The sequence below is a fragment of the Chiloscyllium plagiosum genome, unplaced genomic scaffold, assembly GCF_037043375.1.
Source record: "Chiloscyllium plagiosum isolate Xiang-an unplaced genomic scaffold, Cpla_swu_hap1 HiC_scaffold_1, whole genome shotgun sequence".
Lineage (NCBI taxonomy): Eukaryota > Metazoa > Chordata > Chondrichthyes > Orectolobiformes > Hemiscylliidae > Chiloscyllium > Chiloscyllium plagiosum.
Window position 1 is genome coordinate 125,118,485 of NW_028270139.1, and position 27,044 is coordinate 125,145,528.

General features: G+C 39.5%; 1 protein-coding gene across 5 annotated transcripts in view; it reads right to left on the reverse strand.

Moving 5' to 3' along the window:
* The window catches only part of wdr7 (WD repeat domain 7), a 686,509-nt gene that overhangs the window by 283,180 nt on the left and 376,285 nt on the right, over positions 1–27,044 (reverse strand). For all 5 annotated transcript variants that reach the window (XM_043675775.2, XM_043675690.2, XM_043675605.2 and 2 more), the window contains one exon: positions 14,758–14,982. In XM_043675775.2, coding sequence (XP_043531710.1) covers positions 14,758–14,982 — 225 coding nt within the window. The remainder of the gene's footprint in view (positions 1–14,757; positions 14,983–27,044) is intronic.

Consider the following 27,044-nt stretch of genomic DNA (forward strand, 5'->3'; position numbering starts at 1 on the left):
TGGCTTATTGGGGATTGAAGGGTGGCCTTATAGAGGTTTATAAAACCAAGTTTCTGTTACCTTGGAGGTCCTGCTTTAACTTCTAACTGTTCAAAATCTTTCAGGAGAACATCTTTTCCAGACAAATCAATGTCATTAGCTTCAATATGGATGACAACAATTGGATCCCTCCCCAGCCCACAAGAGATGTCCTTCACCGTGGCACCAGCTAGTCAACATGGCCTTTCAGACTCATGTTCACGTTTGTAGAGAAGACCGTCTATCCCCCCTGTTGTAACGACCCCTACTGCTACGTTCCTACTTCCTCCCACCTCTTGAATGCCCCCCCCATGTCAAGATGTCATAGTCTGTTTGCTCATCCTCTCTGCAGTTCCCATTCTTCTCTACACAGCTTGCAAGAATATCATTCTCTTTTGATAATTGTATAGACAGAGGGTATTCATGAGCTAACTTTTGGGTCCCCATATCTCGCTTGCTTACAATCACATCCTGAGCATGAATTACTTAATCTAAGGGATGTAACCGCCTTCTGGAGCAAAGTGTCCAAATAACATTCGCCCACCCAATGCCATGCAGTATCCATAGGTTCTGACTCCAGCTCCTCAGCTCAGATCTGTAGTTACTCAGCTGCAACCACTTGTTACAGATGTGTTCAATGTGGATCACCTTAGCATCCAGCAGCACCTACATGCTGGAGCTGCAAAACATCACTCAATCTATCAACTCTAACATTTTATTTTGGTTATTTATTAAATCACTTCAGTATTTCTGCTCTTAACTCTTGAAGAATTGCTACACTGTACACTTTATTGCATTTTTCATTTTGTTTTTATGTACTGGTTTCAATTCTATACCTAACAGATCATTATTTTTTCAAAGGGGATAAAAAGTCTAAGGGCCTGAAACAAAACTGAAGAATGTTACTTCTAGTTTAAAAAATAGAAATATTCACCAATATTACCCATGAATCAGCTGCTATGTTTAGGCAAAAGCAACCAACACCTTCCTCCTTTATCTGTTGAACTCCTGAGGTGCTCGATTCTGGTACACTATTATTCAAAGTTGCAGTCTTAAGGATAATCATGCCCAGCACTTTGTTGAAAGTCACACTCCCTGGGATGCTCAACTCAAAAACATCAAGCACTAAGTCACATTAAGTTGTTTACTGATATATATGTTTCCTGTAAAGGCTCACTCAGTTAGTGAGGATCCAGTTTCAGCCACTTTTTAATTAAACTGCTTCTTCAATTCACTGCTTGGAAAAGAATCTGCTCAAAGCACAGAACTACAGAAATTTAAACTGCTAATTTTATTTACATGCTAAATACAAATTACAGTTCATATTAAGGTACATTAGGTTTGCAAAATTAAAGGATTAGACCTTCCTTACTGAGCAAATGCAAGTACTCAGTCCAAGTCTGAACTGAATTTACTAGTGAATTTATATGCTTCCAAAACTTTCTACAGAATTCAGGGCTTATCTAAAAATTAAATCACACTTGCACATGCTTTTAAAATATAGGATGATAAGGTAGCTCACATTTTAAAATTACTGGTTGTTACTGAGAGAGGAAGAGAGAGAAATCATAAACCAATATTTTAAATTTAAGCAAGGCAAAATGGAATGAAAATTAGGCTACTGCAATGCCAGCGATGGCCTCCAGTTAAGTGATTAATGAGAAGCAAGGAGCAACAGATTCAGGACAAGGACATTGAATCAGAAGTGGCAATAGGTAATGAGGAAACACCTTGGTTCAGGAACACATAAGCAGCAGTAGCGATGGCACTTGCAAGCAGGGTGAGTCAACACTAGGCAACACCATCTGCATTCTTTGAACATGAAGACAACAGAAGCGTTCCTGCTCCTGCCAGCTCCCAATTTCAGAACGGGCCAGTAACTGAACAGAATTTCCAAATAAATATAGTGGTTACAAGTGTAGGTCAGAGACTAAGAACTCTGCAGTGAATAACTCACCTCCTGACTCCCATAGCTTGTCCAGCATTTACAAGACACATGTTAGGAGTGTGATGAAATACTCCCCACTTAGCTGGATGACTGTAGCTCCAACAACACTCAAGAAACTTTATACCACTCGGGACAAAGCAACCCACTTGACTGATACCACATCTACAAACATTCAGTCACTCCACCATTAACACTCAGCAGCAGCAGTGTGTACCATCTACAAAATGCACTGTACAAATCTGTCAAAGATCCCCAGATAGCACTTTCGAAATTCACATCCACCTCCATCTAGAAGGATAAGGGCGGCAGAAACATACGAACGCCACCACTTGCAAGATCTTCTCCAAGCCATTCATCATCCTGACTTGCTGATGTGTCCAAGCCAGCAATGTCCACATCCCAGGAATGAAATAATTTTGAAAAAATGAAATCTTATTTTGTTTGTTGTTTCTCTAAGGTCTGTTTGTTCGACTGCACATATACCTAGGTTAGCCTGAAAACTACTGCTGTGTGAAAAAGAACCCATGTTTGTTTCAGGGCTTTGCAAGTCATTTATTGAGCTTTATCAGCTTGTGAATTACAGTCAATTCCAGCTTGTAAATAACCTGGGTGTTGGCATTCCATAAAGAACACGGAAAAGGGCATTTAGCTACTGGGAAATGGATGTTGTGTGGCCATATGTCTAGGTCACCGCCTAGACAAGTGGAAGACAGAGAAAAATCAAACATGTGTTTGTTTGTGTACAAGCAAGTGCTCACAATGAGTGTGAGAATGCAGTTGTGCCCAATCTGAAAATGCATTTTTTTTATACAATCCATGTTTTTTTTAAGATTCCCTACAGTACGGAAACAGGCTCTTCGGCCCAACAAGTCCATATTGACCCTCCGATGAGTAACCCACCCAGACCCATTCCCCTATCTGATATTTATCCCTGACTAATGCACCTAACACTATGGGCAATTTATCATGGCCAATTCACCTGACCTGCACATCTTTGGATGGTGGGAGGAAATTGAAGCACCCAGAGGAAACCCACGCAGACAGGGGGAGAATGTGCAAACTCACCTGAAGCAGGAATTGAACCGGGGTGTCTGTTGCTGTGAGGCATCAGTGCTAACCACTGAGCCACCGTTTCATTGCATCTCATTTTACAAGAATATTTCGCTGAAATTCAATTTTTATATTGCTTGGCTGAGAAAGGGAATGAAAATCAAAAGAGCTGCACAAAAACTACAGTTGCTGGGCAACCATCAGGATCTTTGACACACAATTTCCAAAATATTCAATGGCTGCCTTTAGATTTATTCATTTCTGTATACAATGCTCAGAACAGAAAATGATTTTTTGTACTCCAGATGATCAACTCGACTGCTCGTTTGTGACAACACTATGCATAGACGTTTCCAATCTGATAACCAGATTATCAGTGTTCTCTGTTACCGAACTCAGTCCCTGAATAGTGCAAATTTATACCAAATTTGTTCACATTACTGAAATAACACAAGCAGATACGTGAAATGTTGGGGTGAAAATTTTTGCAAACTAACTATCACTTCTCCTATTACTTTTAATTCAGGAAAAGTTCGGGGGGGGTGGAAGGGAGAGAAGAGTAAACAATAAGTGAAGATGGAGCCCACAGAGAGAGAGAAAAACAAGTTGGGCAGTAAAAAGAATAGGTGAGAGTCAGCCTGGGAGAACAAATAGCTGCTAATTCTATGGCTAACAATGGGTTGTTTGCGGTAGCAGGCCATGTGATGACAAGGCCTGGTGTATGGAGGCTGGGGGAAGGAGACGGGAGAATGTGCTCAAATTATTGAGCTTGATATTATGTCCAGAAGGTGCAGAGGTCCCAAGTAGAAAATAAGATAAATAACATTATTTATTTTATCAATGATACTTCTGGTGTGAGCCAGCCCCCACAAGTATCATTTCAATAAAAGTGTCATCGCCTTATTCGTTGACCAGATAATACCAGTGCATTTCTGCCTGCTTATCAATAGACAAGTAATCCAGGATAATGCTCTGGGGATCGGAAAGGAAAAGCTGCTGCCCTCAACTGATTCATCCAACATGGGACTCCAGACCCACTGCAATATGGGTTGACTCATAAACAGCCTCTGAAGTAGTCTAGCAAGCCACTTAGTTATATCTGACCACTGCAAAATCTAATAAAAAGAATTAAACTGGACAAACCAGCAGAATTGACACTGGAAATGACAACATTGGGTGAGGAATGGAAAGAAAATCAAAAAAGCTGCACAAAAACCAGTTACTGGGCAAGCATCATGAAATCTGTTGACCTTACAAAGTACTCTTAATAAGATCTGGGGATTTTGGGATTGGGAAAGCTGTCCCACAGATTGGTCAAACAAAAACCTGACACTGTCTATAATGTTTGATTCTGTGAGAAAGACTACGCCCCAAACACCGCAATCGTAATCCCTCAGTATATTCTCTTCAACAAACAGGACACATCCACCAGAGATAGTGTTACAATGATTAGATAGTTGGAAAAAATTGGGGAATTGTTCTGGGAGTCCTTGAACATGAATCCAGACTACACAAAATTTGATGGCATTCCATCAACTATGCAAGGAAACCTTCTGCTGATTACCACCTAGACCATACCCACCTGGTATCACCACACCAGCACCCACAATTTGGATGGCAAGGTCATGGAGCATAAGCAGCAAGTGATTGACCAATTTAAGCAATCCCTCAACCAACAGAGCTGATGTAAGCTATTCAGTCCTGCCACATCTAATTATGAATGATGGTGGATTGTTAAACAATTCCCCAGAAGAGAGGTTTCACATATATTCCAATCCTAAATTATTTGGGAGCCCAGCACATCAGTGCAAAAGGAAAGGCTGAAGCAGTTAAATCCATCTTCAGCCAGAGGTGCTGCATGGACAATCCATTTTGGTTCAACCAGGGACCCCAGCATCACAAAAGTCAGTTTCAGCCAATTTTACTGACTCTACAAAATATCAAGAATTGGCAAAAGGCAGTGGATATTGCAACTGAAATGGGTCTTGACAGCTTTCTGGCAATAATACTGAAGACTTGTGCTCTAGAACTAGTTGCACCCCTAGCCAAGCTGTTCCAGCAGTTACCTGGTAATGTAGAAATTTGCCTAGCTGTACCTTGTGCACAAAAAGCAGGACAATTCTTCTTGACTAATTACTTCTCTATTAGGCTACTCTTAATCAACATCAAAGGAATGGAAGGTATCCTCAACAGTGCTGTCAAGCAGCACCTACTCAACAATATTCTGCTCACTGATGCTCAGTTTGGAGTTTGGGCTGACGTTGTTACAGCTTTGGTTCAAACTTCGACTAAATAGTTGAACTCAAGAAGGGAGGACTGCATGACACTATTTGACAAAGTGTGGCATTACAGAACCTTAGCAAAACTGAAGTCAATGAGAATCAGCGAAAAAGCTACCACTGGTCAGAATGATAGCTGCTGCAATGGAAGACAGCTGTGGTACATTGACAAAGTCAGAAGTCACATGACACCAGGCTATAGCCCAACAGGCTTATTGGAAATCACTACTTTCGGAGTGCTGCTCCTTTGTCCAATATTGGCACCTCCATACCGTGTACATGGAGGTCAATCATCACAACCCCATGCTATATTGCTAGAGTTCCACAGATAGTAGTGAGGATGTTCACTGATGATTATACAAATAATCATCACCACTCTCAGCTCTTTCAATACTGATCAGCCCTTGTTTAAATGCACTATGCCCTCAATAACATTCAGGCTTGATCTGATAATTGGCAAGAGAAGTGAACGTTGCCACAGTTCTCAAGGACCGAAGGCTGCTGACTCATTTGAGAGAAGTGGCTCATTGTAAGTTTAACCTGAGGGTCACCATGCCTCAGGTAAGGGGCGACACTGAGAAAGCCGGACCTTGATGGCAACTTTAACCCATTGGGAATTGTTGTTGGCATCAGTTTGCAAACCACATGTCCAGTCAAGCAAGCTAACGGAGTCCCACCAGAACAAATGCATAATAAAGTAGCAAGGCACAATAATTAGAATTCAAAATCCCTAGTGTGGCAGCAGGCTATTTGGCATATCGACCCTCTGAAGAGCACGCCGCCCAGATCCACCCCCTACTACCCTATCCCTGTAACCTTATATTTCCATGGGTTAATCCACCTAGCCTGCACATCCCTGGACACTATGGGCAATTTAGCATGGTCAATCCACCTAACCTGCACATCTTTGGACTGCCCAGATTGCCCAGAGGAAACCCACGCAGGGAGTATGTGCTAACTCCATACAGACAGTTGCTCAAGGTTGGAATTGAACCTGAGTTCCTTGTGCTGTGCGGCAGCAGTGCTAACCACTGAGCCACCCTGTATATTGTACAGAATTCAATGTTTGCCATACAGCTAGATAACAGCTTCTCTGTTTTTTTGGCAACACTCATGCCATGCAAGTCCGAGACAAAGGTGATTGCCAATAAGAGAGAATCCAACCATCACCCTTGACATTCAATAGTATGACCATCACTGAATTCAGCATGCTGGGAATTAACAGTTGCCATAAATTGAATTGGACTAGTCATAATAAAGCCAGCATTGGTTTATGAAAGGCAATTCACACTTAACAAACCTAGTGGAGGTTTTCTGAGGATATAACTAGTAGAATACATAAGGGAGATGTGATGTATTTGGATGATCAGAAGGCTTTTGGCAGGTCCTGCACAAGAGGTAGTGGGCAAAATTAAAAAACAAGGAACAGGGTGTATTTTTAAGCATGGATCCAAAATTGGTTGACAGACAGGACACAACAGGTGGGAATGTATGGGTTTTTTCATAGAAGGAAGGCAGTGACTAGTGCAGTACTCCAAGGGTCAGTGCTTGGGCCCCAGTTATTCACAATACATATCAACTCCTGAAGAAGGGCTCATGCCCGAAATGTCGATTCTCCTGCTCCTTGGATGCTGCCTGACCTGCTGCACTTTTCCAGCAACACATTTTCAGCTCTGATCTCCAGCATCTGCAGACCTCACTTTCTCCCAATATATATCAATAATCTGGTTGAGGGAACAATGCAACATTTCTAAGTTTGCTGATGACTCAAAACTGGATGGAGTTGAGTTATGAGGGTGAGGCAAGGAGGAGCTTAAAGTTGATTTAAGTGAGTGAGCACACATACATACAATGTAGTTAATTATGAGGTTATACATTTTGGCATAGAAAACAGAAAGAAAGAGTATGATTTAAATGGTGACATATTCAGAAGGATGGACATACAAAAAGAATCTGAGTGTCCTTGCACACCAGTCAGTGAGAGTAGACAGCGGGTGCAGCAGCAATTAAGCAGACAAATGTTATGTTGGTTTTCACTGAAAGAGGATTTTCATTCAGTTGTCAGGATGTCTTGCTGCAAATACCCAGGGCCTTGGTTAGACCACAGCTGGATTACTACATGCAGTTTTTGACTCCTTACCCAGGAAAGGTATACTTGCTGTAGATGGAATAGATTGGAGGCTCACCAGGCTAATACCGGGGATGGCAGGACTGTGAGGAGAAATTGGTTTGACTTGGTCTGTATTCACCAGAGTGTAGAAGGAAGAGAGGAGATCTAACTGAAACAAAATTCTAACAGGTCTGGAAAGAGTACATGCAAGGATATTTTTGCTGACTGGGGAGTCCAGAACAAGGATACAGGTTGAAAATCCTTGAACTCCCTCTTTAATACCGCTGTGGGTCCACCTAGCCTACAGTGAGTGCAACAGTTCAAGAAGACAGATCAGTTTCACCTTCTCAAGGGCAATTAGGAACGGAGAATAAATTCTGTCCTAACCAGCAGCACCCACATTCCATGAATGAGATTTTTTGAAAAAGTAAAGAAAGCATCCTTGTAATTATGCCATTTAATTACATATATTTGCACACACTGCGTGAAGTAAGAATGCAGCAGGCACTGCAGTCTGTTATGCTTGAGGTCATAACAAAATATTTAATCTTTCCCCTGTATCACCACTGACAGCATTTAAAGGAGTATGCTTTGCTATCTCCTTAATTATTTTAATCAATGTGTTTTTCTGCACAAGAACAACTAAATACTATCAAGTATGTAAGATATGATGTTTCATTTGTAAGTAAAATCTGTAAAACTCTAGTTCAACCTAGGCATGAACATAAATGATGTTATAAAAATCACTGAGAAGTGAAGAATGATTTGCAATTTTGAATAAGTGTAATATAATGCAGCAATGCATAATATATTGCACAGAACTCCAAATTTGCCATACAGCTTGATAACAGTTCCTCTGTGCTTCCGGCTACAGATAAGTACAGTGTTTTAAATGTACTTGAGTGATTTCCGATTCCAAGCCAGCTGTCACACATAAAAGCATTACAAATAATGCTGAGACTGCCCGATGCAATTTTTATTAACCCTTTTGAATGATGTCAAATGCAAAGGCCAGTAAAATAATTTTGCTTTGATTATAGAGCGCTAACTTCCTTGCTCAAGAGCTCTTCCATCACTGAAATGCAGTTGGAATTTGGGTAAACATTTCACTGAAGCTACTAAATAAATGCTGAAGACACAAGTACAGAATCCAAATAAATCTTCTGATTTTCCTGATCTCTACTGGTACAACAAATCTCTTAAAAGGTGACTGTTTAGGATTTAGTCACACCATAGAATCTTTCCAATGATGGGAAAACTCAAGAGATTCACTAGAAGAGCAAGACAATTCCTTTACATTAGCAATTTTACCATCAGGATCTATTTAGACTTTGGGAAATCTGGATGAAAATGCTGTAGGCTGTCCGTCCATTGAAATTTTCGATTCTGTATTACTCATTTTTATTAGGTAGCAGTATTGATGGATATGGATTAGAGATTAATTGCTGCAGTTGAAGCAAGCAACAATAGTCTAACTAAATGAGGGAAGAGGCTTATGGAGTTGTATGGCCGCCTCCTATTTTTGTGCTCCATCCATTAAGTAATTACATCTTGATTAGTTGAGAACAGCATTTGCTTTTCATTTGTTGTTTATCAAACAGGATAAAGCTGCAACGAGTGGAAGAATCAGAAAGTTCATACAAAATGTAACGAATCGAATATTATTCCTTTGATAATACAGAACTCGAGTATTGTTGAAACAAGACACATATTGTGTAAGGTTTTCATCTTGCATTCATCAGGACAATTCACAAGATGACTAATAAGAGAAAAAAAACAACATTTTATACTGCATGAGAGGAGATTGAGAGAAGAATGCTGATTATTAGGAAAGATGTTCCTCCTTGATAAAGATGTTTCCATGGAGAATGCACAAGTTAATGATTGACAATTAACTGCCAGTCTTTATTTATGTTTTAAACCAGACAAGTTGATTTAAGGGATGGCTCATTTTTCGGCACAGTTGTGTTATTTTATCATAATGCTAACCTTTGCCTGTGTATTCACAAACGACTATTTTTAAAATAGCTTGGCCTCAAGTCACATTAAAATGGTTACACGTTAAAGTGAAGGGAGCAGTTACATATTCCTATGGATGCACAGACTGAATGATAGTATGACAGTACAGACTCAATAGGTCAAATTATATTTAGTAAGCAACCAACACACTGACGTATTCTTAGACATCAAATCAGGAATAAAAACAGTGAATAGCTGTCATATTTTAAAATGGTGCAAAAGTGAAATAAATTGATTTAAGTATCATGAATGGAGGTATCACAATCTAAAGAAAATTGACAGTAGTCTGTGTGGCCTTGAACAGATTACTTTATGAACAAAAGTAAAATCACCAATAGCAACATGTGGATTTCTGCACTTAACTCAATTTATGGATTTCTCAAATTCAGAGAGGTAATTACAGTGATGGCTGACAGTTTTGCCATCAAAAATCTGAACCAATTTATTTTTAATTCAGTAGTGTCGAAAGGCACTTTACAGGTATACTATTGAATGAAATTTGATACTGAGTCACAAAGCAGACATTAGGATAGGAAACAGAATCTTTGTGCAGAAGGTACATTCTAAAAAGCATCATAAAGAAGAAAGGACAGCGAGAGGCAGAGTGATTTACTGAAGGAGGTCCAGTAAGTTTTATCCCTCAGATAACACTACTGAGATGGAGACTACTTCTTAGAGTATGGTAATCCAAGTACTGGCATGTTACTTCAAAATATTTTGAATATTACAACGTAAAATAATATCTTCTTTTTGTGATGTTGCATGTCATTATCTCAGGAAATAATAAGGCATGAAATATGTAGCAATAGTAGCTGACATTTTTATGTCTCGATAAACCGGCAAAAAAATTACCAGAAATACTGCAAGTTTACTGTATTTCCTAATAACCTCTCAAACTTTGATATAGTGTCCACTTCAGTGCTAAAATTTTCTTCAATGGCTTTAAAACTCTTAGAACTGCATTAATAAATGTAGAAGGTTACATAATTAGGAACTGTGTAAAGGTTTGTGGAAGGAACTTTGACTTCCTATCTGGAAGGCAGTTTCAAACACAAGGAGATAGATATAGTTTTTAGGGCTAAATGAATCAAAGGGTATGGAGTGAAAGCAGGAAACGGGTAGTGAATGGCAGAGCAGGCTTGAAGGGGAAAATGGTTTACTCCCATTCCTATTTTCAACACCGAAAATGGAGATTGTGGGAGGCAGTAAACAGAGTAGCTATGCTCTTCATATCTATTCATAAATGACATGGAACAAAATATTTCACTCGCCACAAAGGAAATCAATGATGCAATTACCACCCCCTTTTACAATCTTAAAAATGGTTAAAGACAACAGATAAAACTCTGCTGATCAACTCCAATATTAGTATAGGTCAGCAAGTTTTCCAAGCATGCCCAATATTAAGTCCCAACTTGGGATAAAAGATAAGTTGTTCACTAAGCTAATCTGATTGCTGACTCAAGGTTGAGGAAGAGAATTCTAAAAAATATCCACATTTGAAAAAAGGTTTCTTCTTATTTCAGTCTTAAATGAAAGATCTTTTATTTTTAAATTATGTCCCCTTGGTCTAGACTCCGCCCACAAGGAGGAATATCCTCTCATCCCTGAAATAATTATTGGGTCAGACATATGCAGCTTTTTTTGGTTTAACAGTTAATCCTTAGATTTTGGAAAAGTCTTCGAGGGTTATAAAACTGCCAATGTAATACCTTTGTTTAAAAAAGGGAAGAAGCCAAATAAAGGTAACTGTAGCCTCCTAGCTTAACATCTGTTATTGGGAAATTGTTAGAGTATTATAAAGGATATACAGGTCGTTCTGCTATAACATGACAGTTGCGTTCATCTGCAACACCGTGCTAACGAAAAACAAACTAAAGAAAATCGCGCTGTACAAGATCGCTATGGAAAATTGCTATACCCGTTCAGTAGAAGGTTCGCATTATCTAAACAGTGTCCACAATTCATCAATTGTATTATAGCCAACTCGTGTTAATGAAACGTTCATTACACCAGAATGACCTGTAACAAGGTAAAGCCATAAACTAACAGGACCATGGGGCTGCTCTCTCGTTATACAGAGAGAGAGAGAGAGAGAGAGAGAGAGAGAGAGACAACCGATGGTGGTTTAACCTGAGGGTCAACATACCTCAGGCAAGGGGACAAGTTATGAAAGAGAGTCCTTCATGGTAACTTCCACCTGTGGGGGAATTGGCATCACTCTGCATTGCAACCCAGCAGTCCAGCCAACTGAGCTGACCGACCTCAAAGTATGTAAGAACATTTAGAGATACATAACATTATCAAGCAGAGTCAGCATGGCCTCAAAAAAGGTGAAATAACGCATAACAAATTTATTAGAATTCTGTGAGGATGTAGCTAACAGGATAGGTAAAGGAGACCAATGGATAGATACACAGCAAACTTTGCTTTACACGGTACCTTATAAACTGGCACTCTCGATAAACAGGCAAAATAAATTACCAGAAATACTGAAAATTTACTGTATTATTGCAATTTATGCCATGTCAAATAGTCAGTTGTGGGTTGAGTGAGAAGGCTCTCTGTCAGTAGGTTTTATTCAGACAAAGTTGCATTATTATTTAAGTGATTTTTGCTGTAGATAAAGTATAACAGTGATGTGTATACCTGCTGCATTATTTTTTTGTTATTTAATGTGTGTTTTTACATTGATTATGTTGACCTCTTGATCAATTGGAATATTTAATCAATCACCACACTCCTGGTGCCATAAACGCTGGTTAACAAAAAGTGTGCTGCATTTGGATTTTAAGAGGGCCCTTGATAAGGTATGATGTTAGCCTAAATAATAAGATGAGCATGGATTGAGGAGTAAGTTTGCAGATGACACCAAAATTGGAGGTGTAGTGGACAGTGAAGAAGGTTACCTCAAATTACAACAGGATCTTGACCAGATGGGCCAATGGGCTGAGAAGTGGCAGATGGAGTTTAATTCAGATAAATGCAAGGTGCTACATTTTGGGAAAGCAAATCTTAGCAGGACTTATACACTTAATGGCAAGGTCCTAGGGAGTGTTGCTGAACAAAGAGATCTTGGAGTGTAGGTTCATAGCTTCTTGAAAGTGGAGTCACAGGTAGATAGGATAGTGAAGAAGGCGTTTGGTATGTTTCCTTCATTAGTCAGTGTATTGAGTACAGGAGTTGGGAAGTCATGTTGTGGCTGTACAGGACATTGGTTAGACCACTGTTGGAATATTGCTTGCAATTCTGGTCTCCTTCCTATTGGAAAGATGTTGTGAAACTTGAAAGGGTTCAGAAAAGATTTACAAGGATGTTGCCAGGGTTGGAGGTTTTGAGCTATAGGGAGAGGCTGAACAGGCTGTGGCTGTTTTCCCTGGAGCGTCGAAGGCTGAAGGGTGACCTTATAGAGGTTTACAAAATTATGAGGGACATGGATAGGGTAAATAGGCAAAGTCTTTTCTTTGGGGTTGGGGAGTCCAGAACTAGAGGGCATAGGTTTAGAGTGAGAGGGGAAAGATATAAAAGTGACCTAAGGGGCAACGTTTTCACACAGAGGGTGGTACGGGTATGGAATGAGCTGCCAGAGGAAGTGGTGGAAGCTGGTACAATTGCAACATTTAAGAGGCATTTGGATGGGTATATGAATAGGAAGGGTTTGGAGGGATATGGGTCGGGTGCTGTCAGGTGGGATTAGATTGGTTGGGACATCTGGTCGACATGGACGGGTTGGACCGAAGGGTTTGTTTCCATGCTGTACATCTCTATGATTCTATGACTCAAAGACAGAGTTGAGACAAAAAGGGCATTTTCAGGATGGTAACATGTAAGCAGTGGAGTGCCACAATGATCAGTGCTGGGGCCCCAATTATTTACAATATATTTTATATAAAAGCATGGTGCTGGAAAAGCACAGCAGGTCAGGCAGCATCTGAGGTGCAGGAGAATCGATGTTTCGGGCATAAACCCTTCATCAGGAATTATGTCTGAAACGTTGACTCTCCTGCTCCTTAGAGCACCACACTTTTCGACTCTGATTCTCCAGCATCTGCAGTCCTCGCTTTCTCCCTATATATATTGATGACTTGGATAGGGAACGTGAATGCACGATAGCCAAGTTTGCAAAAAATAGATGGGAGAGCAAGTTCAGAGAATGGGACTAATAGTCTGCCGTGGAATATATACAGGTTAAGAGAGTAGGTTAAAACCTTGGCAAATGGAATATAATGTAGAAAGCTGCCAGGTTATGCACTTTAGCAGGAAGAATAGAAGAGCTGACTATTATTTAAATTGAGAAAGACTGCAGAAAACTACAATAGAGAGATTTTGGAGTTTTTGTGCGTATTCCATTTCTTTAGGTAACAGGGAAGGCAAATAGATTGTTGGCCTTTATTTCAAATGGAATGCAGTACAAAAATAGGGAGATCTTTTTAAAACTATACTAGCAGTCACACTACACCTGAAACATTAGGAATTTCAGGAAAGATACAACTTCATTAAAGGTAATCCAGAGAAGGTTCAGTAGGTTGATCTCGGGTATGGAAGGACTGTCTTATGAGAAGTTCAGTGGGTTGTGCTTGTACTCGGAGTTCAGAAGAATGAGAAGCAAGCTTATTCAACTCGTCAGGTTAGTTGTAGAAAGGTTGTTTTCAACTGTGGGAGGGTTTAGGACTAGAAAGCATAATCTCAGAACAAAGGGTCACAGTAAGAAAGCTAGGCCTCCAGTTTATGAACTTTGATTTGGAGTTCATCAAGCCTCAGAAAAGTACTATAGAGGCTGTTGCCACGGATAACATAGTGTCCGTCAGTACCTGCATACAAAAGCTTTCTTTTTATATTTATCCATGGAATGTGGGCATTGATGAGTCATGATTCCTCCTAGTTTTATCACCATTAAAATCAAATTAACTATTACTGATTTCATATTTGATATCATATTGGTGGGAACGTGTGCTCAAAATGGTTGCTATATTTATCGAATAAGAAACTAATTACAAATCACTGGAATAAGTATATGAAACAAAATGGTACATTTCGAGATGTAACAATTTGTCATTGAAATGCAGGTTCTTTCTTTTGAGATGCTGTTACGTATTAGAGGTGAAGCCAGTTGCTGAAGGACACATTGTGGATGCCTGAAATTTATAAAGTTTGGCTTTGACAATAACTAGAAATACTTATGCATCTAAATTTAAAAAAACGTATAGTAACAAAACCTGTAAAACTTCAAAATCAGTTGTTGAAACAGAATTCCAGTCAATTGCAAAATAAACAATCAATTTTAAATCTGTAACTCCACCATGAAAAGAATCTTGGGAAACCCAAGTACTTACAAGTGTGTCTAGCCAGGGAATAGTTGCTCCCTCCGCTGGTCAGTCCAAAGCCCTCTGGCACCTGATTGGTGTTCCGAGTCCGAGTTGGCAGCTTCGGAGGTTCAATCTCAGCACCAAACTCTGCTCCAATGACACCGAGAAGGACAATGGCTGTAGCCTGCTTGCGGCGTTCCTCGTATGATGACGATGATTTCTTTGTTTGTGTAAGAAAACTTGGCAAACAGCCTAAAATAGAAACCAAAGACAAGAGTAAATATGCTAATGTACATACTTTTTTTCTCATATTATACCAAGTCAAATAAATGAGAAGCTCTTATCTAGGGGTTATTTCTGCTCTGACACACTTTCAGAAGACAAATATTTTTGGAGACGGATAGGCATTAGCACTTATGCAAAGCTTGGCCAAAAAAATGGCTGACCATTGATATTGTTCCATTTATTTGTTTTGAATAATTTTTATTCAAGTTCACAAAACGAGAACTATTTATGTGAAACAGTACAATTATCAAAACTGATGAAGTTAAGGGTCATCTCCATAAAAGCAACTTGAATTTCTACACAGCATTGGACAGTCACAACCATTCACTACTTATACAACAACATATGAATTACAAGTAGGCCACTCAGTCCCTCAAGCCAGCTCCACCATTCAAGAAATCTTGAATCACAGAATCCCTACAGTGTAGAAGCAGGCCACTTGGTCCATCGAGTCCACATTGACACTCTGAAGTGCATGCCACGAGAGCCACCCCCTACCCAATCCCTGTAATCCTGCATTTTCCATGACTATTTCCACCCAATGTACACATCCCTGGACACTCTGGGGAATGTAGTACTGTCTATCCTGCTAACCTATACATCTTTGGACAGTGGGAGGAAACCCATGCAGACATGGGGAGAATGTGCAAACTCTACACAGTCACCAGTTGGATGAACTGAATGTGGTCTCAACTCCATTTGCATTGCTGCCTCTTCATTCCCCTCAACTCCTTTGTTAATTAAAAAATTATCCAACCTAGACTTGAATATATGAATGACTCAGTCTCTACTGCTCTTTGGAGAAGGAAATTCTAAAAGCTAACCACTATTGAATAAAAGAAATCACCTCATCCTTAAATGAGGTATCTTCCATTTTTGAACCATACCCTCGTCCTCGATTCCCCCACAATGCATAACATTCTTTCAGCACTCAACCTGTCAAATCACTTCAGGATCTCAAGCAAAATCAGAAATTGCTGAAGAAACTCAGCAAGTCTGATAGAATTTTTGGAAAGAAATAGAGTTAAAGTTTCAAGTCCAGTGATTCATCTTCAGAACAGATCTTAATTTTTTTTAGTTTCATTAACAGCAGCTTTCATTCTTCTAAACTCCAAAGTCTATTGGCTCAACATACTCAGCTCAATCTTACTGCAGAAGGAATACCTTAATTTGAGGAACTGTCTTATCTGAAATGCTCCGAATGCAACTATGCACTTTATTTAGGAAAGAGACCAGAACTGCACAAAGTACTCAAAATGGCACTGTGCAGCAGTAGCTACACTTTCTACTTTTTCCATCTTGCAACAAACATACCAAAATTCCATGTTTCTTCCTAATTACTTCTTGCATCTGCATATGAATATTTTGGACTCATGCCCCAGTGACACCCAGATCATTTGCACTGTAGTGTTCTGCAGGTTCTCTCCACTAAGAAAATGCTTTTTTTGAAGAACCGATCCTGCCTATTCTTATTTATCCATATTACACTCATGCTACCATATTTCTTCCTATTCACTTAATTTACAAACTCTTTGTTTGCTTGGCAACTTGCTTTGTATCAACTCTGCATCAACAACAAATTTATTTCGCATACATTTAGTCTCCTAATCCAAGTCAATAATATGAATTGTAAATAGTTGAGGCCCAGTATTGAACCCAGTGGCTAAACACAACTATAAAAGGAAGGAAAAATAGATAAGTCACAATTCTTTGCAACTGATTTACAAGTGGACTCTGTCCCAACTGGACCCAGTATCTCAACTTGGTCAGTTAATTCACCTTGCAGTTTCAGAAATCTCATTATTCAGTAGAGAACCTTCAGCCCTCATTCTTTTCATGGTTTTCCAAATTTATTCCTGAATAGGGAAAAGAGGTGCGTGGTGGTAATGTCACTGGGCTAGTAATTCAGAGGCCAAGAAAATTCCTTTGCATATAGATTCAAATTTCTGCATTACTGGTGAGACAATTTAAACACAATCAATAAAAAAAGGAAATCTATTTAGTCTTAGTGATGACCATGAAATGACCACTGATTGTTGTTAAAAAAAAACTTGATCATAATCCTTTAACAAAGGAAATCTTTCATTCTTATCTGATCTGGCCTTGCAAGCCATTCTGTTTGAGAGAAATTTCCAGATGGATAATATATGTTGTCAATGATGCCCCCATTCCATGTAAGAATTTTTAAAAATATATAAGTGGTAAATAATCCTTATTTACAGAAGAGATATACAGATCAGAAGCAGGCCAAAAAAATGCTAGTATCAGCACACTTATATTCCAACTTAAGAGGTGTACTAACACAGCTGAATTGCACAGGTGGCTCCCCAGCCAATATCAAAATTGTGTCAATAATATAAAATTTGATTTTTTTTTGACAAGCAAGGTAGCATATAATGTAACTCTCAAAGGTTCTACTTTATGCTTGTGATATAGGCAACTTGCATTTATATAAAACATCTAACATTAAAAAATGCTCAAGATGCAAACAGAATACAGGTGAACAACCAACAATGTGCACCTCATTTCTAATTCATGCCTTGCAACAAATTCATCATCACAGCAATTTTGAGTACCTAAAGAATGAGGATAAATTGAACATACATTTCAAGAAATAGGTTTCTTCATGTGGATTTCCTAATACCATTAAGTCCCTAATGCAGACCATTTTAAAGCTAATAGTTTAGAAGGCATTGCAGTGAAATTACTAAGTGAATACTCAACACTTACATTTGACACTTTGATAGTTTAGCAAAAGCATTAAGCTCACATTAAAATAATGGAAAAATGCATGTAATATGAATGTGTTAAGTGCTCTCTGTTAATAGGACTAACAGCCATTTTTAGACATATATCAAAGCATTAGGCCCATAACTCTCTCCCAATGTTTTGACCAAGTATTTTGACAAATAATAATTACTAAAGACGGTGAATGGACAGAAGAATATCATGTCACATTAACATTACCTTTAGGATACTAGCACAAACCTTCCATTTTAGAAGAAGTCCTTTGCTCTTGGAAGGTGGAATAACTTACCTGCTTGAACTGCTGCAGCACATGTGGTGTAGGTATATCAACAAAGTTGTTTGGAAGGAAGCTCCAGGATTTAATGTGGCACATTCCAAAGGGAATCTAGGAATGGGCTAGCCAGAGATGTTCATCATAAGAAACAAGGCATTTCAACAATAAAAGTCATTGGGAGTTGTATTACTGAGTGTCGCTTGTAGGCAAAACAAACACAAGGTCCCACTGATACTACCACAGATGTTGTTTGAACCAGCAGCACACTCAAAAAGGGTAATAGGACAGCACTGTGGCTCAGTGATTAGCATTACTGCCTCTCAGTGCCAGGGACCTGGACAATCATCTGTGTGGAGCACGCATGTTCTCCACATTTCTGTCTGTGTTTCCTCCAGGTGCTCTGGTTTACTCCCAGTCCAGCGATGTGCAGGTTAGGTGGAATGGCCATGCTAAATTCCTCATAATATTCAGGGACGTGCAGGTTCGGTCTATTAGCCATAGGAAATGCAGGGTTACGGGGATAGGGTACGGCTGTGGGTCTGGGTTGGATGGTCTTAGGATGATTAGTATGGACTCAATGGGCCGAATGGCTTGCTTCCACACAGTAAGGATTCTATGACGATTCCATGGAGCCAAACTTGGTAGGCCCCACCATTGACATAAAGATGCAACAATGGGCTAACTGCTACCAGTTTCTCTTGCATGAGGTATCCCTCACCATACGCTTGGCTGAAGCTAAGAAACTAACCGATAAAGAACAGTCACATTCACACCATGACACATGGTACTGCCACATAAATGTACTGCCACTGGATTAACCTAAACAGAAAATTATAGTTGATAAAGCACAGGTGGTCATTCTGCCTTCTGTATCTGTGTTGATCCTTTCAGCAGCTTTCCAATTAGTCCTACACCCTTCCTCTTTGCCTTGCAAAATCTTGTTTTTAATGAATTTATCCATTCTAAGATTCAAAGATGTGTAGGTTTGGTGAATGGACCATGCTAAGTTGCCCATAGTGTTAGATGCATTAGTTGGGGGTAAATATAGGGTAGGGGAATGGGTCTGGGTGGATTACTGTTCGGAGGATCGGTATGGACTTGTTGGGCCGAAGGCCCTGTTTCCACAGTGTAGGGAATCTAATCTAATCCAATCCAACCCAATTAGCTGTTCAACATTTCTGTTCAATCTGCATCCTCCACCCTCTCAGATCATAACTTTTTTCATAAACTCTTTACTCTTTACATCACCTCTGCTTATCTCTCAATCACCTCGAGTCTGTTTTCTTCAGTCACTGACTGTTCTATCATTGAAAATAACCTTATTTACTACTCAAACCCTTACTGACATTGAAAACTTCAAGTTTAAACCAAATTATCTTTTTCCAAAAGACAGCAACTTTAGATTCTTCAGTCTCTCCACATTAAGATAAAAGAAGTATAAAGAAACAAGATTTATTGTCAGATTTTCTGAGTAGCTTCCTCTTCGGTCACTGCACGGACTAAAAATAAGCTGCTGATTGTCTACTGAAATCTTTATCAATCAACTTTGTTCTCTCTTGAGAATGCATCTTGCATTGGATCTGGCTCCACATTACCAATCCACTTTTCCACATGTCCTTTATTCAAATATTAACTTTGACATCAAATGTCACAAGGTGGAGAAGACAAAAATAGAACTTTCTGGAAAAGCTCAGCAGGCCAAGCAGCATCTGTGAAGAGAAATCAGAATTAACGTTTCCACAGAACAAGTTGGAGAAGGTTTGGGGAGGCAGGCTGTGTGCTGATAATGTACAGCTGAGCACATGTACTCAAGCATCATCAAATCATATGTTATAGAATGGTTCGCTGATATTTAACCAGGATTGCGAATGTAGCCAATCTTGCCTCCCTAACACACTGCATGCCCTCCACTATTATCCTGACAGAGAATGGCTGAATAAATGATTCCATTGGTAGCCCAGGTGATTCCTCAAAGTAGAACTTCCGTTTTCCACACAGCTCAGCACCTCACTGTTCAGTAAGTATATACAGTCAAGACACCGTTAGCTTGTGATGTTGTTAAAGTTGTGTCAACATGTCACTCGTCACCGAATGAAGGGAAAATGTCTAACACAGGCCAGGTTTGAAATTCAGGCTGTTAGTAAATTCAGTACGCTGAACTCACGTGGACAGCAGTAACTATGTTACAGTAAGATTCACCGACTATAATTAAGAGCATGGGAAGATCAACCAAGGCTCCTGTTTTGGATTTCTGCCTGACATTGCCAACTGAAACGTACTCATCTTGAGAAAACATGTCTGAGTTATTATCTGTGATGGCGCAGTGAGTCAAGTAACCTGTGCAAGGGCACAGTGAGTCTGCAAGGGCACACAACAGAGTGGAATTTTACAGTCCCATGCTGGCCAGTCCACAGGGTATTTGCAGGTCATGTACAAGAGGCAAACATCAACAGGTCATTAAATTATACCCCGATGTTTTCTAGAAAGGAGGGAAGAAGTTTAGCAATGGATGGAAGGGTTAAAAGAAAAATAAAATGTAAAGTATGATTGCAAATCTTACAGCAGAGTAATATTTTTCATTTTAACTGCTGACTGATTCCACACATTTATGCACAAATAGACTGTTGTACTGTACAAGTTGGTTTTTACAAACAGCACTGAATTTTGCAACTTGTTTATCAATAGCGGCTTATATTTACATGGCACCTTCAATGCTTACATACCCCAAGGAAATTCATGGGAATATAATCGAATAAGAATTGTCAATGAGCCAAAGAGCTGTCACAAAATACTCCTAAAAGTTTGGTAAATGCAGTTGGTTAAGAGGGGAGATTTAAGAGCTGGAGGACCGAAATAGCTGAAGGCCAAACTCACAGTGGAGTAGATATAGCGGGTACAAAAGTAGTCTACCTTGGAAGAATGAGATGTTGTGAAGAAGTTGTAAGGTTGGACAAGATTACAAAAATAGAGAAGGTCAAGTTCCTCAAGATAAAACAAATAACTGCCGATGCTGGAGATCTGAAATAAAAACAAAAATTGCTGGAGAAACTCAGTAGGTCTGGCAGCATCTGTCGAGAGAAAATGGGAGTTAAGGATTGATGTCAGTGACCCTCCTTCAAAACAGTGCTGGAAACTGAGACTTGTACTATGTATGCTGTTTAAATTGGCACAAAATACCAAAAATATTAAGATGCAATTATAAACAGCAATTCCTAATCCAGAACCTATTATCCGAAGAAAAATGTAGCAAACATAACTAAGGAACTAGTTCATTTGAAACTTCACTTTGACATTATTATGCTTTTCTTTTTAAAAAAGAAATCATGACCATGGATCACTAATGGACATACTGAACTTCTCATTACAACATGGAATTTTAAAAAGCAATACAGAAAAAGATGACTCCGAATAGAAATTCAGTGGATAGATAGAGAGGAATTCTGGCATGCAGTAGCTGTACAGAGTCAGAAGGCAGAACGACTAAAGAGAAAGAGATAATGAGAGGCTCAAAGTGGCATCACATGTCGACTGGGTGGTGAAGAATGCACTTAGCACATTGGTCAGAACACTGAATACAAGAGTTGGGACATCATGTTACAGCTGTAAAAAACATTAGGAAAACCACATTTAGAGTTATGCATACAATTCTGGTTGCTCTGCTACAGGAAGGATGTTCTTAAACTAGAAAGGGTAAAAAACAAAGATTTACAAGGATGTTATCAAGAGTGGAGTGTTTGAGTTAGAAGAAGCAGCGGATAGGCTGGGACTTTTCCTGTGGAGTGTAGGAGGCTGAGGGGTGACCTTATAGAGATTTATAAAATCATGAGTTGCACAGATGAAGTGAATAGCCACTGTCTTTTCTATAGGGTAAGGGAGTCCAAAACTAGAAGCCCTAGGTTTAAGGTGAGTGGGGAAAGATTTAAAATGGACCTGAGGGGTCTTCTTCCATAGAAGTAGTGCACATATGGAATGAGCTGCTAGCAGGAGTGGTAAAGGGGGGTACAATTACACCATGTACAAATATAGGAAAGGTTTAGAGGGAAATGGGCCAAACGCAGACAAATGCGACTAGTTCAGTTTAGGAAACCTGGTCAGCATGGGTGAGTTGGGCCAAAGAGCCAGTTTCCCTGCTGTTTGACTCTGAGTACCTAACTCCCTCTCAAGAGGAGGCTACTTACTCATGCTGCTAGAGATATACAAAACAAAACAGGTTATAAAAGCAAGCTTCAACTTTGCTAGAGCAAGTTATAGGCCTGATCTTCTTGTGTGTGGATTCATGTGCTGTGAAGATTGAAGTCTTGAGAACAGCCATTTAGTAGCCCTCAATTGCAAGCAAATAAAGAGAACACAACATCTTCTCACTATGAGTGTTGCTAATCAGCCAATGATGAACAGAGCCAGGAGAAAGGAATTTCAATCTGCAGAGCTAAGAATCTCAAAATTGACTGTTTAACCCCAATATCAATGTTACCAGTAACATAAACTATACCAACCACAATGTTCTACCATCTACTTTGCACAAATAACCCAGAGACTGATCTGTCAATTTTTTTTAAAAAAACTTTGTTTTGGGTTCACTTCTCTTTCCCAATCTATGTCTATGTGTATTGCAATATTATTTCTTATCACAGCCACTAAGCAACAAACTCACTCTTTTGTAAACTCAAGAAAGCAGAGTTAAATCAGCTCTTTTTAAAACCTAATTCCTTGGAGATAGCAGAAAGGTATCCTTTAAAGGGAAGGGATCTTATGAAAACTAACCTTGTTGTGACCAAATTTGGGGGGGGGGGGTGAATGAAGAAGGGGGGCAGTTCATCCTTCTTCACCCAGGTGCTTGACAATTTTCTTTTATTATTCACTTGTGGGACTTGGGCATCACTGGTTGGTCAGCATTATTCTGCAACCCTAGCTGCCCTTGAACTAAGTGTGTGCTGGGTCTGGAAGGTTGTAGGTCTGAAATCACATGTAGGCCAGACCACGTGAAGATGGCAGATTTCCTTCCTTAAAGGACATTAGTGAGCCAGATGGATTTCTCCAACGATCAACAATAGTTTCATAATCATCAGCTGATTCTTAATTCCAGATTTTTAAAAATTGAATTCGAAGTTCACCATCTGCCATGATTCGAACCTAAGTCCCAGAACATGAGCCCAATTTCTGGTTTAATTGTCTAGTGATACCACCAGGCTATCGCTTCCCCTGAGGTATGAGGCATGCAGTATGGAATTTGGAGATGCCATCTGGAACTGTAACAAATTGGTGAATCTTGCCTGGAAGTAGTCATAACATTCAACTGCTTCTAGTCTGTAAAATGATAACCCATGATTAATATTCTAAATCTAAGAAGAACTCATATGGTGCAGTAAAAAGTTATTTTATCCCAGCAGCTAGATTGCTTCAAGTATAGAATTAATTTTTTGATAATGTGCATTATTTCAAGAACAGGGGCAAGGCCTGTTTCAAGAAATGGTGTAAAATAGGTGAACAGTTAACACCTTATAGAATACAGACAGTCCCTGGGTTGTGAGCAGGTTTCATTCTTGAGTTCGTTCGTATTTCTAGTTGTACACAAGTTTGACACATGCAGGCCAAAATAAAATAGTATGAGGAAATGTTTGTATGTTGGATTATTAAAACTGATACTAATACACCCTTGTATGGAATTGCATTTGGAAGTACGAGTGTTGGTAAATCGGAAACAATTATCTTGAAGTAAAGAATGCATTATAGATGGAAGCTGTGTAAACTAAACAGAACAGAAAATGTGTATTATCACATACACAACAAGAAATAATCGATCGCTTGCCACAGCACCTGAACAGGTTAATAGATGTAAAATGCCACTGCATAAAGCCAAAGCTTGTAATTTGTGAATGTGTAAACTTTTCTGAATTAACTTGGTATCGTGTTAAATTTCATAATCAAAATTGTGAAATAAAAAATCACCCGACATAACCTGACCTCATTTTTGTTTTTGAGATATTGTTCTCCCTATGACCTTGTTGTATAGAATGTGCAATGTTCAATGACCCATTATTTCTTGTTAAAACAAATGTGGACACAGCCATTTGGGCCAAAAAATATACAAAAACCTACAACTTAGAGAATGACTGGGCACAGCCAGCCTCACTCTGATTGTTCTGTCAGCTGACCTCTGCACAAGCAGTGGCTGGGTGATCCTGTGCTCCTTTGCTGACAAATGAACAAGCCAAGGTCCTTATATTTTGTTCTGCGCAGCCTTTAGCCCAGGTGCTTGGACAGTGAGCCAGCATGACATCTCAGATTAAGATGAATTGGTGCAAACTCCAAGCCAAGATTGTTTTATAGCATTTAATTTAGTTTCTTCCCCTGCTTGGATGAGCACAGTCTGGTTATGGATTTCTATTCTAATGTATTGGAGCAGGCCTGAAAGGAACCAATGAAGCAAATGCTATAGTGGAGAGGCAGGAATACCGATCAATAGGCAAGGCCCTGACCTCAGCGCTCTCTGTCCCAGCAAATGGCCACCTCACTCTAGAGGAAAAAGCAAAGCCATGTGTATAGTCAGAAATGATCCTCAAGAAATGTAGGAATAACTCTACTGCAATTATTTAATGATTTCTAATTTTTGAAAAAAAATACATAGGCTATGAAAATGTTTCCAGTTTGCACATTTTGTTTGTTTATGCAACATACCTAATGACATAATGGATGTTAGCTAAAAAGACTACTTTTAAACATATATATTGCAACACATAATTTATAATGTATTGTAGAAGTGAATCAGACAATCCCAATCAATTGAGCTAGAAGATCAGGCTAGAAACTTCCTTACAAAAATATAAGGTGCATTTGGAAACTTGATTTTTTTCCCAATATTCTGTTGTAAAAACAAGAATAGTACCTGGTCGTGTCAAGACACAAAAGAGTTTTGCCCTTCATTCACAGATCAATCAGCTAAAGAATTAAGGTTCAATGCACTGGACAAATCACATAATATTAATCAACAAAAGTGCAAAATACATGTCACTACGTAGAGCTTAATTCAGAATAAGAAAACAGCATAGTACAAGAGTTTTAGAGAATTTTGCACTGAAAACCGATATTGATATACTGCCTCACAGGAGCATTATTTAAGAAAGAATAACACTGAGCCACAGAGGAGATACTAAGTTAGAAAATCAAGAGGAATATTTAAAGGGGTATAAGTGATATTGAGAGACAGAGAGATGAAGAGGAGAATTGCAGAGCTAGGTAAATGAATCCTTGGCTAAAATGGTGGAGCACATTGCTTTAAAATAATGTCTTTAATCATCGTTTATCACCTTGCACTCCAAGATATTTTGCAACAATATCAATTCAAGAGATCAACCAATATTTAGAATGCACAAGGAGAGAGTTCTGATTGGCTAGCATGTGCACTCTGGTTGGTAGAAATGTGCCATGGAGAATGCATCCATTAATGCTGATTGACAATCAATCTCTTAACTTATCTCAATAGCTCTTGAACTGGTATTCTTGTGACTTCTAATCAGTGCAAGACAAAAAAACTTCATAAAAATACATGTTTTCTCTGCAGATGAAACTGTGTCAGAGGCCAGAATTAGAGGTGTATAAAGGGCCCTCTTGTGGTATGATGGTAACGTCTCTATCCCTGGACCTGGTTCAAGTCCCACCTGTTCCACACGTGTATAATAACATCTCTGAACAGGTTGATTAGAAAAAAAGGCAGAGAAGTACAAATGGACACGTGAAAAAAAGGAAGAGTTAAAGAAATGTCGATGGCCAAAGAGTAATTGGAACAATGAGGCTAATCTCTGATGAAGCTGACTCCATGGGAAATGCCCAAGAAATTGAAATTTCCAATAGGCAATTATCCTGTGCTTGGAACCCTCTGAGAAAGCACCTTAAGGTTAGAAACCATAAGACCATAAGACATAGGAGTGGAAGTAAGGCCATTCGGCCCATCAAGTCCACTCCGCCATTCAATCATGGCTGATGCGCATTTCAGCTCCACTTACCAGCGTTCTCCCCGTAGCCCTTAATTCCTCTAGACAACAAGAATCTATCAATCTCAGCCTTGAAGATATTTAGCGTCCCGGCTTCCACTGCACTCCGTGGCAATGAATTCCACAGGCCCACCACTCTCTGGCTGAAGAAATGCCTCCGCATTTCTGTTCTGAAATGACCCCCTCTAATTCTAAGGCTGTGTCCACAGGTCCGAGTCTCCTCGTTTAACTGAAACAATTTCCTAGCATCCACCTTTTCCAAGCCATGTATTATTTTGTACGTCTCTATTAAGTCTCCCCTTAATCTTCTAAACTCCAACGAATACAATCCCAGTATCCTCAGCCGTTCCTCATATGTTAGACCTGTCATTCCAGGGATCATCCGTGTGAATCTCCGCTGGACACGTTCCAGTGCCAGTATGTCCTTCCTGAGGTGTGGGGACCAAAACTGGACACAGTACTTCAAATGGGGCCTAACCAGAGCTTTATAAAGTCTTAGTAGTACATCTCTGCTTTTATATTCCAACCCTCTTGAGATAAGAGACAACATTGCATTCGCTTTCTTAATCACGGACTCAACCTGCATGTTTACCTTTAGAGAATCCTGGACTAGCACTCCCAGATCCCTTTGTGCTTTGGCTTTATTAATTTACTCACCATTTAGAAAGTAGTCTATGCTTTTATTCTTTTTGCCAAAGTGCAAGACCTCGCACTTGCTCACGTTAAATTCCATCAGCCATTTCCTGGACCACTCTCCCAACCTGTCAAGATCCTTCTGCAGCCTCCCCACTTCCTCAGTACTACCTGCCTGTCCACCTAACTTCGTATCATCGGCAAACTTCGCTAGAATGCCCCCGGTTCCCTCATCCAAATCGTTAATATATAATGCGAACAGCTGTGGCCCCAGCACCGAACCCTGCGGGACACCGCTCGTCACCGGCTGCCATTCTGAAAAAGAACCTTTTATCCCAACTCTCTGCCTTCTGTTAGACAGCCAATCCTCAATCCATCCCAGCAGC